Source organism: Odocoileus virginianus, chromosome 29 (genome assembly GCF_023699985.2).
Source record: "Odocoileus virginianus isolate 20LAN1187 ecotype Illinois chromosome 29, Ovbor_1.2, whole genome shotgun sequence".
Lineage (NCBI taxonomy): Eukaryota > Metazoa > Chordata > Mammalia > Artiodactyla > Cervidae > Odocoileus > Odocoileus virginianus.
This window is the reverse complement of record NC_069702.1, coordinates 2,134,110-2,147,981: the sequence shown is the minus strand read 5'-3', so window position 1 is coordinate 2,147,981 and position 13,872 is coordinate 2,134,110. Positions and strand designations below refer to the sequence as shown.

General features: G+C 34.9%; 1 protein-coding gene across 16 annotated transcripts in view; it reads right to left on the bottom strand.

Moving 5' to 3' along the window:
* Positions 1–13,872, bottom strand: part of FIP1L1 (factor interacting with PAPOLA and CPSF1) — a 65,607-nt gene that overhangs the window by 13,621 nt on the left and 38,114 nt on the right. For 9 of the 16 annotated variants that reach the window (XM_070458053.1, XM_020911320.2, XM_020911325.2 and 6 more), the window contains 2 exons: positions 2,940–2,966; positions 864–918 (listed from right to left, as the gene is read on the bottom strand). In XM_070458053.1, coding sequence (XP_070314154.1) covers positions 864–918; positions 2,940–2,966 — 82 coding nt within the window. The remainder of the gene's footprint in view (positions 1–863; positions 919–2,939; positions 2,967–13,872) is intronic. The other 7 variants (XM_070458051.1, XM_020911330.2, XM_020911326.2 and 4 more) reach the window with 1 other exon arrangement.

Here is a 13,872-nt window from a genome sequence, read left to right as displayed (position 1 = left end):
ACTATTCATTGGTTAGTTCTGTCTGTCAAGAATGGTGCTGATGCTTTATACTCACCTGAGTTGTTTGAATCTTCATAACTCTATCAACCCCATTTAGCAAAAGGAATCTTAGTCTCAGTGAGTTATTATGCACCCTGCCTTGCCACAAAGCAGGGAAATTTTGAAGCCAAATTTGAACCAGGTTTGCGTGATTCCAAAGCATATGCTGTTAAACATGGTATTGCTGTCCATGAGGTAAATGTTCTTTACCACAGCATTCCAAATAACATAAACTATAAATACAGGGTATTAAAAATTAGTTAACTGCCAGGCAGAAGGGATCCATTCTTCCTCTGTGGAAGCCGAGTTGCATTGGGTGGCAAGGAATAAGGCAGCTTTTCTTTACTGTGGTCCCTGATAATAGCTGTCCTTACTTAATCCTAAAACAGACACACATTATTCATAATTTCTATATATCTGTTTGTATATCCCACAAAACTTGACTATAGTCAAGTTTTTACCAACCTAGTTGTATCCCACAAAACTGTATATCCCACAAAACTTGACTATAGCCAAGTTTTTACCAATCTGTTTGTATATCCCACAAAACTTGAGTATCATAGCCAAGTTTCTTTAATAAGAGTACCATAAATCAAAGCAAGATAATTCAAAATACTATCATTTCGTTTTCTTTGTCCTGTTCTGTAATTAGGTGTAGGTCCAATATCTTATCTAAGAGTAAATAACACAGATCTAGACTTATGAATTAAAAGACAAGTACTACTGTTTGCAAAATCAAATCTTTGAAAATATTACCAAGATACATATGATTCTCTTGTCAAAGCCTATGAATGATAAGAATTCACAGCGTCCACACTGATTACCTTTCTATTGTTGGTATGAGAGAAGGAGGCGGAGCACCTGGCGGAGGAGGAAAACCTGAAACATTCAATCATGAGATACAAAGAAGTTAGAATGTAATACAATGTCGAGTTAAAAGTTGTGTGTCACTAAATTTCTCTGGGACTATAACGTGCTTCTCTATGTTATAATGGACAGGAAAAAAATGGAGCTTACATTTATAAACAGATTTTTGGATCAATATTAACTCTGAATGAACAGTCTGGTCTAATACACAGAGCACAAACTGGGAGTCAGGACACCCGGTCTTATTTTCAGCACCACACACAGCCCATTTTGTGAGTATGAGAAAGTTAATCTCAGTGCCTTACCTTTTCCATATATTAAACAGTAGTAGGACTGCCACCAGATACATTTTAAGTATTTTAGAAGAAAAGCAAATAAAATAACATTTACCTCTTTCAAAAATATTTTGAGAGTTTAGATGTATAGAAATGGCCTTAAAATGCATAATTTTTAAATAAAATCTTACCAGTAAATATATAATGCTTAAGGCTGAGAATATCCATCATAAAATATGTTTTAAATAGCACAACCCTAAAGAACTAATTTACAAAGAAAAGCACATAATGAAGTTTTTTAATTAGTTTAGAAAGGAAATAATTTGCAGCTTTATATCATGAGTTCTGCATTCTGAATAATTCACAAAACCTAGATGAAATACCACAGAATACGGCTACCAGGGACCTTAACAGTTAATCTACTCTGCACTTTCAAATTCAGTCAGGCAAAGAAGTATCTCAACAAGGCTTGAAGAGTCTACAACTTACAATACCAATTCTTTATGACATCAATTTCTGCCAACTTTTAACGACCCTGACTATTAGGAAGTACATTAAATTATGTAATATTAAATCTCTCATACTACAATTCACATACTGATCTTAATGAGGACAAGAAGCAATCCAACAAAATACATGTTTGAAAACATTTCCACTAAGCCTGCTTTTTAGCATTCTATGTAAAAATGAATCTCAGTTCTCCTACCCCTTTTCAAAAGTCCATTTAAACCAATTTTGGGCCTTGTTTCAAGCTGTTTTAAATTCACCATGCTCATCTTCACTGTGTCAAGTTTTAGGTTCTCCTCTATTAAATATCTTAGCAGTGTAGAACTCAGCAATTACTACTTAGTCCTAGAGTCCACAATCCTATTTTAGACAACCTTACCATCACATTTTTTTTTAACCCATAAAGACACACCAATGACTCCTTTAAGACTTCTCCTGATAGGTCTTTTTCAGCCACACTCATACACAATCAGTGACTATCTGACAACTAAATACGTATACCATCCTAAGCTATTTAAACTCTATTTATCAAGGTCATTTTGAATTTAGACCCACCCTTCCAAGCACTGTCACCTCTCATCTCTTTACATTTCATGACTTTTAATACTGAACTTCATAAACACACTTGCTATCACAGCTGCATCACACTACAAAAGAAAAAAAAGAAAACCCTGAAAAACTGTAAAAAAAAAAAAACAAAAAAGAACAAATCACTGGGCCACATGTTACACTCCTGTTGATCATATTCTTACAAGAGTGAACAATTAAATCACTGCTCTATGAACAACCATCTGACCAGCTGTCAACCTATCAGTGTGGTTCAGAATATATTTTCTCACAATATTGAGTTATGTCAGGAGGGTAAAAATAATCAGAAACTATGATAAAATCAAGATAAATGAAACTTTCTCTTCTCTTGCAGTCACTTCATCATACAAAAAATTCTTTGGTTTGAAAAAACAATTTTTAATAAAAATTTTCTTTGTAATCCTATACTCTGTTTTCTTCAATAAATTGATACGGTAAGAATTTTCTCAGAATATTTCTACAGAAATGGGTAAGACAAGTATAAGAAAACTAAATATCTTAATCAAAACTGGAATGAAGCAAAGGCAGAGCTGAAAATAGGACCTTGAAATCCCAATAACCTATTTTATATTCTAACCATATCAACACCGTCCCTCCTGTAACTATAAGCTTGAAATTTCATGTTTATTAACAATGATGGAGAAAACATGAAAAAAGTTTTACCTGGAGGTGGTACAGTTATTGGAATACCTAAAAAACAAGTGATGAAATTTAATATAGTAACTGGATTTCAAAACCTGTTATGTACTTATGCCATCACGAAAGAAAACTTTGAAATAAAACCCCTCGCCTCATTGTCCTGGCTTATTCACTCAAAAGCAGCATTCTGTTTTCTTGCAGAGGACCAACAATTCGAGTATAATATCAGACTTCCTGATGAAAACCCAGCCTAACAACTTGATAACAAGATTTCCCCACTAATTGTAACCATGAACAAAGTGAGATGTTAGTTTAAAAAAAGCACCCTTGTGCACACACAAATATCAAACTCCATGAAATTAACACTAAGCTTGATAATCAACATCTGATCTTGTTATTTTAACAGTATAATAGGCAAAGTGGTAATAGGCTTATCTTAAATACTGCAGGTAGTACAAGGTAACTCTGGAAGATGATGGATATTCACTTTAGTAAAGCTTTGAGGGATGTTCAAGTATGGACATGAATCATTTTTCTATTGTTGATAGGAGTGTGGAAAGGTTATTATTTCCCTTGACTTGTGGGAGTAGAGACAAGGGATATAGCCAATTCATAAATTTACAACCCTAGGGCACACTTAAGATGAATGTGAGTGGTTTACTTCAACAGAAGTCAGTAAATACTAGTTTGAGTGACTATCACTCGCACACGTTATAATCTTTAAAGGAATAAACTACATATAAACATTCTCAATTTACATTGGTCAAGAAAGTGAAAGTGTTAGTCGCTCAGTCATGTCCGACTCTTTGCGACCCCATGGACTATAGCCCACCAAGCTCCTCTGTCCATGGAATTCTCCAGGCAAGAATACTGGAACGGGTAGCCATTCCCTTTTCCAAGGGTTCTTCCTGACCCAGGGTTAGAACCTGGGCCTCCTGCACTGCGAGCAGATTCTTTCTCATCTGAGCCACCAGGGACTCTTCGAATGTGCCCTTAAATCCTAATTTAAAATTTACATGTCATGCAAATTATAATTTTCTTGTTTGAAGAAAAATGACCAAGTAGAAAAATTTCAATATGAAAAGCTTTTTCAAGGAAAATGTTAAATCAAAAAGAACTTCAACAAAGTCAGAATGGTTTACTAAATTCTAGCTTAAAAAACTGCATCAAAACTATTCCCAAAGAGGAAAAAGTAACCTAAATTCATTAACTAAGAACATAGGAAAAAATAATGAAAAAAATTGCTTTCAAATGTTTGCTTGTCAATGGAAACATCTGCTAATAATTTAAAATTTTTCTATGCATGTTTTACTTGATTAAGAGGTTTATTCAAACAGAACTTAAGGAACTAAGTAGGCCTTAAAATGGAGAATGAAGCACCTTATTTAACCACCCACGAAATAAAAGGATATGGTTAAACTCAAACCAACAAGACTGAAAGGATAAATAACGCAGTGGTCATGTTTCAAAAATCACTGGGCATCCACAGGTCTACTAAAATGAGCCACTCCACGGTAATTCCCGTACCTCCTGAGGCACCTCCCTGCTTCCTACATTACTAAGCTAAGAGTCCAGCAAACAATACTGACAAAAGGTCCAGACACCACACTAAACGGGGAATTAAGGAAGGCAGAGTATATTAAATGCTCTTAATAGCTACTATTACTTGATCTTCATTAGAAGATTATAGATTTTTTAAGGTACTACTGAACTTCACTACATGTCCCAGTTCTAAATACGTGACTATTTAATTCATGACCATTGTCCTAGGTATGGTAAGGTAACCATGCCAATTTCAGCAACCCACTCTGTAATCCTAATAACTTTACCCAAGTAAATACATGAACAGCATACATCACTTAAGCTAACTACAATGTGAACTCATATAAAATAACTAAGAAAATACTATTCAGCCCTCTCAACATTTAGACCTCAAAAACATTTAAGTCACCAAACTTTCAAAAAACATAAAAATAAAAGAATACAACCAAACTATTAAGTGTGCTATGAAGACAGTTAAAATTACAAACATTCTGCTTTTAATTTTTCTTACTACAGTAGTCTCATAAGACAGATTCTTTTAAAAAATCAACTGAAAGGAATTAAGAACACAAAAATTATGCTACATAGATAGATACGGATGTCTTTCCAAACAATATCTACACATCAGAAAGTTGGCATGAGAACTAGAGAAGACCCTTTGTGTGAGACGTATATCTCTCTAAGATAATTCAAATCTTAATTTTGAATTAAAGTTCACTGAAACAGAATTTCAAAGTTGATGAAACATTATACGATCCATTCTTTTGACAATTAGCAAGTATATTTTAAAAATGCTACTTAAAAAGTTTAATATGTAATATAATGTTAGACCAACACAATTCTCACCTAGAAAAATCACTATTTAGTATTTGACTTTTGTTAACAAGAGGGAACAGTAAAATGAAAGATAAAATTCACCTCAAAATTCCCTGTCTTGTTTCTCCCGGCACTCCCAACTTTCCTGGCCAACACACGTGCTGCCCAGCCAACAGATTTGAAATACACAAATCACGCACTGTGTTTCTGTATCCTTTATCTTTAAAATGAGTAGCAAAACCAAAATGTTTTCCTGGAAAATTCTGCATACAGCAGTAAAAATTAGGTTTCTATTACTGGCCAAAAGCTTTTGGAAAAGTTATATTCAAGTTCTAAAGGGAATGAATAGATGGGGTTTTGAAACTTTAGCGACCATCAGAATTACTTCAAGAATTTGTTAAAATACAGATTGCTGGGCCCATCCCCTGGAACTTCTGATTCAGTAGGTCTGGTGTGAGGCAGAGAATCTGCATTACAAACAAGGAGATGATGATGTTGCTGACCAGAGACCATATTTTGAGAATCACTGGATTTACTGCAGAGCTACTCAAAATGTATAAATTCCATTTCAAATTTTTATTAAACAAAGCATGTGCCACTGTGAAATGAAGCAGTACAGCTGTATGACAGCCTATACTGTCCGGCACCTTCAAAAGAAAGAAAATAGGATTTAACTTTACCAGTATGTAATATGAACTTTTAAATGTAAAGAAGTGTAAGGGTGAGTGGAGGGACTGTTAGGAGGTTGAAGGAACTGGTACAAAGAAACAGAAAGGCAGCACGCCAGCAAAACATCACATCAAAAGGAATTCAACTACATTTAAAATTCATTATTTTTAAAATTCTCACAAAATAGCTCTGTATTCAAGTTAAAAAATGTAATAAAAATTATCTATGAACTCATTCTTAATGTATCCCATCATTATTTTACATTAACTAACGCAGAAAAAGAGCTCCGCGATAGGAGATCTCCAACTTGGCTTCCAATGATTCCTGCCTCCTGGTATTCATGTCTTCTTATACCTCTGGTATTTATATCCTCCCCTTGAAGGTGGGCTAGATGATGATTTATCTCCAACAAATGAAATACAGCAAAAATGATGTAATGTTATTTCCATGACTAGGTTACAAAAGAGACTGACTTCTATTTTGCTGGTTTCTTCTATTGTGTTCTCAGCATTCATGCTATGATAAAGCAAACTACCATGGTGGAGAGGAAGTGAATCTTTTTAACAAAGAAGTCAGTGATTTTGAACATGAATCTTTTCTTAGCAAGTCTTTGAGATGAGCATCTCAAAGTCTGTGAGAGACCTTGAAGCAGAGGACCAGCTAAGCTGTCCCCACATTGCTAATCCACAATCACTGTTCAACAATAAACATATGTTGTCTTAAACCATTGCACTTGACAAAAGTAATCTGTCGTGGATCAAGAGCTAACTGATACATATAGTAACCAGCTATCAACTACTTATTATTATTTCTCTATTCAGTTCAAATGAAAGAAAGAAGCACAGCAGAATAATGTGAACTACACTTTCTATTTCTCATTTGGAAATTATAATCTTCATCAACACTTCAGTTCAGTTCAGTTCAGTTTCTCAGTCGTGTCTGACTCTTCGTGACCCCATGAATCCAACACTGGTATGTTACAAACACCAAAAACCCTAACCAGTTGCCTTAAGTCTCACAAATTACTGCTTTCAAGTCATCAAGCTCACAGGTAAATACTGCACACACAAAAAAACTGAGTACAAAACATCAAGGTTTGTAAAAATCTTTAAATATGACCTTCCACCACATGCTTTTCTATGTACCAGTGTTTTAAAGATTACGTACGCATACACATCATCTACAATCTACACTTAAAAAAAATATGAGGTAGAATACTTATAAACCTATAAAGTAATACAATTAATTACAAGGTGCAACAAGGAATGGGAGTAATTTGAAATGAAAAATTGTGTTAAAAGGCACTATGAACACTTAAAGCATCAGAAATAGTAATCAGCATACTCTACACCTAAAAAGTAAAAAAGATAATTTTACATTAACTATAAAATTGGTGAATTATTTTATCTTTATTACAGTCTCTTACTCTTCCAATTATAAAATAACCTAAAAGCCTACGGAAAACAAAAATTCTATGTTAGACAAAAACATCTCATTAGATATATGAGTATTTTCACTTGTAAAGGAATTAAACTCTAAAGGCAAAATGACTAGAAGAGTAGCATGAATGAAAGCAAATATTAAATCATAATTAAATTCTACAATATACAGCATCTATGCTGGTGAAGAAGACTCTTGAGAGTCCCTTGGACTGCAAGGAGATCAAACCAGTCAATCCTAAAGGAAATCAACCCTGAATATTAAGGACTGCTGCTGAAGCTAAAGCTTCAATACTCTGGCAACCTGGTGATAAGAGCTGACTCACGGGAAAAGACTTTGATGCTGAGAAAGACTGAAGGCAGGAGAAGGGGATGCAGAGGACAAGATAGTTAGATGGCATCACCAACTCAATGGACGTGAGTTTGAGCAAACTCTGGGAGATGGTGAAGGACAGGGAAGCCTGGTGTGCTGCAGTCCATGAGGTCGCAAAGAGTCGGACACGACTGAGCAACTGAACAACAAATGATGTACTAAAAATATAACTATTATAGAGGGAGCATCCACAGGGAGAAAAAGACATTCAAAAATCAACATCCTAAAGAAGCTTTTACATGCTATTAAACTTAAATTGTGCTCATTACAGACAATTAGCATTATACCCTATTTTGAGTTTACTGAAAACACTGATACACTATTGTATTTTTTTTATATAGAAAACTACAACAAAACAGAAAATGAAAACTTCTTCAAAAATCCAAGAAATTATTTCTCAAAAGTTACTTCTGGAAACTACATTTTTAGCACTTACATTTTTGGCAAATAACATAGATTAACCTGCAGATTTGCTATGTAAGACCAAAAATCTTGATGAAACTATAAAATCAGCTTAATGTTACACTCACAAAATAACTTCTCAACTGAAGGGACAAAATTATACTTCCTCAAGGGTGCAGATAATATTCACTGAATATAAGTCAAGCTTCTGCAAAGTAGCAGTTCTCAAAGTACTAGCTGGAGCTTCCTGGGGGGTCCCGAAGGCCCTTCTAAGAATCTGAAAGGTCAAAACTCCTTTCATAAAAATGATAGGATGTTATTTGCCATCTTCATGCTTATTCTCTTACAAATGTGCAATGAATTTTTCCAGAGGCTACCTGACATGTGAAATCACAATGGATTTAATGTGAAAGCAGACAGGAGAGTCCAGTTTTTTTGTATTATGCCACATGAGCAGAGATTTACAAAGAGTAAAAGAAGGCCATTCTTGGCACTAAAATTTTTTGTCATTCTGGAAGAATAATTTTTCATTAAAATGTTATCTTAGTATGTAATTGGATTAGACATACATTAAAAATAGTATTTAAATAAAATATCTTAATTTCTTGGGCTTAATTTCTAATAAAAAATGAATATATCACACATAAAGAAAAGCTCTTTGAGGTCTGCAGTAATTTTTAAAAGTATAAAGGGATCTGTGACCAAAAAGTTTAACAGCCACTGCACTAGAAACCAGATTACTAACAGGAAAATAATCAAAAGACAATGAAAACCCTGAGGAAATACAGAAAACCTGCAGAAGTGAACTGCTTTTCTCCCTAGCCCCATGTGTCATCACTAACTCAAATTCAAAATATTTAAGGAACAAACAAGATTTTTAGGTTCATATAATTTGTAGTACTAGATGACTACTAAGATGCTAATCGTCTTACCTAACAGAAGTTTTTTAGGAAAAAAAATACTTTGCTCTAAAATGCAGAATTTTATACATTTTGAAATCTAGATAAAGAGCTAAACCCTATGCATGCATGCATGCTAAGTTGCTTCAGTCATGTCTGACTGTGTGTGACCCTATGGACTATAGCCTGCCAGGATCCTCTCTGTCCATGGAATTTTCCAGGCAAGAATACTGGAGTGGGTTGCCAGTCCCTTCTCCAGGGGATCTTCCCAACCCAGGGAACAAACCTGGGTCTCCCACACTGCTGGCAGATTCTTTACTGTCTGAGCCTCTAGAGAAGCCCACTAAATTCTATATCCAACTTTAAAAGCAGAGATGACTTATCTATGGTCTGGGCTGCATCTCCATAAAGCAAAGAGCCTTGTTCAACTTAGTAGAATTCTACTCATGTGCTAGATTTCAATTGTTTCCAAGACTTAACAAAACAATACTCATAAGAGCCTTAACACTGATTAAGGTAACAAGACAGGAGTTAAACCGACTCTTCCCTTCTCTTGTTCAACAAACTAAATTATATAAAAATGAACATAAAATATGACACTAAAAGTAAATTAACATTTAAAATCTAAATTAAAAATCTATCATAAAATGTAATACAGTTTGACTGAAGTTTAAAAAAGTTTATTTACAACTGCGAATTAAAATATTAAAAAATAATAATATAAACCAGACATGAAGGACAAATACTGTATGATTCCACTTATATGAGGCACCAAGAGTAGGCAAATTCAGAGAGACAGAAAGAAGCCACCAGAAGCTACAGTAGGGAGGAAGGTATTATGTTTAATGAATATATAGGCTCTGTTATGAATGATGGAAAAGTTTTTGGTATAGATAAGGGTGATGGTAACACAACATTGTGAATGTACTTAATGCCACTAAACTGTACAATTACAAACGGGTAAGATGTAATTGTCAATCTTATGTCATGTTATCACAAACACACACACCCACACAAAATCAACTGCTCTATAGTATCAATCCTTCCAATTCTACAATTTGTCTTCAAACATACAAGTATTTAAAAACTGGTTTAATCAGTAAGCAGACTTCTTAACACAAATCAGGCAAACAGTAAAACCTCAATGACTGTTGCTGTTTGGTCACCAGGTTGCGTCCGACTCTTTTTCAACCCCATGGACTATAGCCTGCTAGGCTCACTCCATGGGATTTCTGAGGCAAGAATATTGGAGTGGACTGACATTTCCTTCTCCAGGGATCTTCTTGACCCAGGAATTGAAGCTGAATCTCCTGAATTGGCAGGCAGACTCTTTACCACTGAGCCACCTAGGAAGCCCAAAACCTCAATTAATTGAATTAAACAAAATAAAGTCTGACTCCTACTTTTTTAGCTACTTTTTTTTGGTAGCTCAATAAAATAGGCATTCAAGCAAAACTGCCTATGTTAGAATTCTGGTTCTGCTACTTTCCAGCTATTGATTCTAGTTTTCTCATCCGTAAAACCAGAATAGTATCTACTTCAGATGGTGTTGAGAATCAAATTGAGCTAAAACATAAAATGTGTTCAGAACAGTGCTTTCAATAGTAGCATTCAATAAACATTAGCTTTTATTTCTATTATTACTCAGTGAAAGCATGAAAGCACACTAATAATGTACGTCTGAAAAAACTCATACAATAGAAAGTATTTTCTGGATTACTAAAAATGACAGCTTTTCTGAAAATTAAGGAAGATCTTGAATAAATTACAGTGCTTGTTTTCAAGCTACTATCAGTATGGTAGCAAGGAAGCACATTACTTTTCCATTTAGAAAAGCTAATCCAGAAGTCACAACATTAATTTAGTACCGAAGGTCCCTTACATGCTTATTGTACTCGCCAGTACAAAACGTCCTCTCCTCTTTAGACAAACCTACTGTGGCCAGAAATATGACTTTGTCTGTTATAACAAGACTTCACATATGTTGTAGATGTGTGTTTGAGGGGGAGAGGAAACAATATATCTCTTTTCTGTTAACTATTTTACAGTGAAAGTTTCTTGAATGAAGCACCTTCCCTGGTACCTCAGTCGGTAAAGAATTTGGCTGTAATGCAAGAGATCAGGATTCGATCCCTGGATCAGGAAGATCCTTCGGAGAAGAAAATGGCAACCCATTCCAGTATTCTTGCCTAGAAAATCCCATGGACAAAAGGCTTCAGTCCATGAAAGTAAAAGTGAAGTCGCTCAGTCGTGTCCAACTCTTTGGGACCCCATGGACTGTAGCCCACCAGGCTCCTCTATCCATGAGATTTTCCAGGCAAGAATACTGGAGTGGGTTGCCATTTCCTTCTCCAGGAGATATTCCCAGCCCAGGGATTGAACCCGGGTCTCCCGCATTGTAGGCAGACGCTTTACCATCTGAGCCACCAGGGAAGTCCTGGGGTTGCAAGAATCAGATACAACTTAGCAACTAAGCCACCACCATAAGTGTCTACTCATGCAATAAGCCACATCTGTACACCTCCAAGAGTTGATCATAAGTGTCACCCTCCACACCAGGCGCTTCTGAGTGAATAAAAACAATTAAGCTGTGACAATAGGTTTAATAGGACTATTCCAGACAAATCTGGATTAACACCCCAAACTAAGGGCATAATACAACATCACTATATTTGTTCCATCATATACAGCTCTACAGTCTTAAAAACTTAAGCATTTGAAAGCTGATGTTAACAAAGGCAACATTAGAATGTTTAAATTAATTCTCCAAAGAATTACCCCATTTTTCCTTTCAATATTTCTCAAGGAGACAAAAAGAAAACCCAAGGTTTCTCTAAGACAAACAGAGTACTTTTAAAAGCAATACTTAGGAAAAGACTGCTTGAGCCACATCTTTCTTTCATTAGCCACTTATGATTCTTAAGGTGATCTAAATTATAGCAAACTCTACAGAACATGCTTACATGATTACATATGACTCTGCGGCAAATGGTAACTGCAAATGTGGCTTTAATCACTGCCTACGTTCATCTGGTATGTATATTAATGCACCCATACTGTTGTTTAAAGCCAGTGCCCACTGTGACTGATATGAGCTTGTGTGACTGTACCAACTGTCAATCTGAAAATTTCTTTGGTGTTACGGACACATGAATATGTTGCTAACTCAATTAGCTAACATTTGTAGGGAATGTCAGGTATACACAGGATCTCTGTGATTGGCACTGCAAGGAAACACAAATGGAAATGCACAGCTTAAGCTCTTTCCAACAGCTCACAATCTAGAAAAAATAAGGAGTAATCCAGACAGTCTCAACTTATAAATATTTGGTTTTAACATGAACTGCTATCTTTCCCTCACTATCACCCCTAGCAAATATACCAGTTAGACTATTACCACATGCACTGATCATCTTTTAGTTTCATTATTTTATATTTTATCTTTCTCATAGAACAAAAGACCCATTATGAATCATTAAGTCCTCATTATTTTCTCTTTTCATTTAGTTAATTCTCACCACATCAAAGATCCCAACCAATATATACTGCTTAAACCAGCATTAGAATTCAACTGAATTTGTATTCCTTAAATGCTGACAGGATGACACAGAAAGGTAATATAAGGATAAGCATCAAAAGAAATCTGTACAGGTGTTAAAAATATGGAAAGCATGCAACTGAAAATTAACATTAAATAGCTTAAACAACAGAAAAATAATCAGTGATACTCTACGGTATAATTCCATAGGTAATCTAAACATTTTACTAAAAGATTTGTTATCCTTAAAAACAGAGATTATATGGCAAAGAAATGAAATGTATTTTACCATTTTGAAAAAGAACACACATCCAGATAATTCCACTGCCTATCAATCTCCTACAGAGCTTCTAAATATTCTTACACCAGTGAGGTATTTATTCCTTTGTTATTATTTTGTACCACTATTTTCTCTCACTTACTTTAATAACAAGTGTTGAAGAATACCTGGGGATATACTATACTAGGCAGTAAAGAAAGTTCTTTTAAATCACCTTTAGTAATTAGTAATGTTTAAATAAGATTACAAAGCAATGTAAAGACTATGACCACATGCACTGATCATCTTTTAGTCTCATTATTTCCACATTTTATCTTTCTCATAGGACAAAAGATCCATTTATGAATCACTAAGTCCTCATTACTTTCTCTTATCATTTAGTTAATTCTCACCACATCAAAGATCTAAGAACCACAGGCTGAATCTTAACTTCTGAATGGTTTCAGCTTCAGAACAAGCAATTTACTGTCAGAACAAGAAATTCACTGAACTTGAGAAATAATGCAGTCTGGAGTAAGCAACTCGAACCTATCTAATCTCTTTCTACTATTTTTGAGACAACAGATTCCCTAAAGCCATAGTCAAGTTTCATAATTTTCTTATCCTTTTTGGAAAGCAGAGTCTCAGAAGGAAATCAAAGGTGCTGTGGTTGTGGGGCTGATGCAGTAGCTGAATTTTAGAGGAAAAGGATGAATATTACGAAGGATTATTCAGATCCCTTAAACGCCTCTGTACTCTAATCAGAACTGCCACCTCTTAAAGACAACTCTCTGGCAAATGCAAACTGAGTGAGTGAAAGTGGCTCTCTAGTATAAACTGATTTTATTAATAAAAAGCAAATTTTTACATATGTGGCACATGTAGTTCTGGTTAGGACCAGCAGCTAATTTTGAGCACTTATTACTGGCGCTCTCCCCAGGAAGAAAATAATTATCTCAATCTGGTTAGTAAACCGGCTAAGGGATATAAATATTAAAAGCCTATTGTGAATAAAATAAC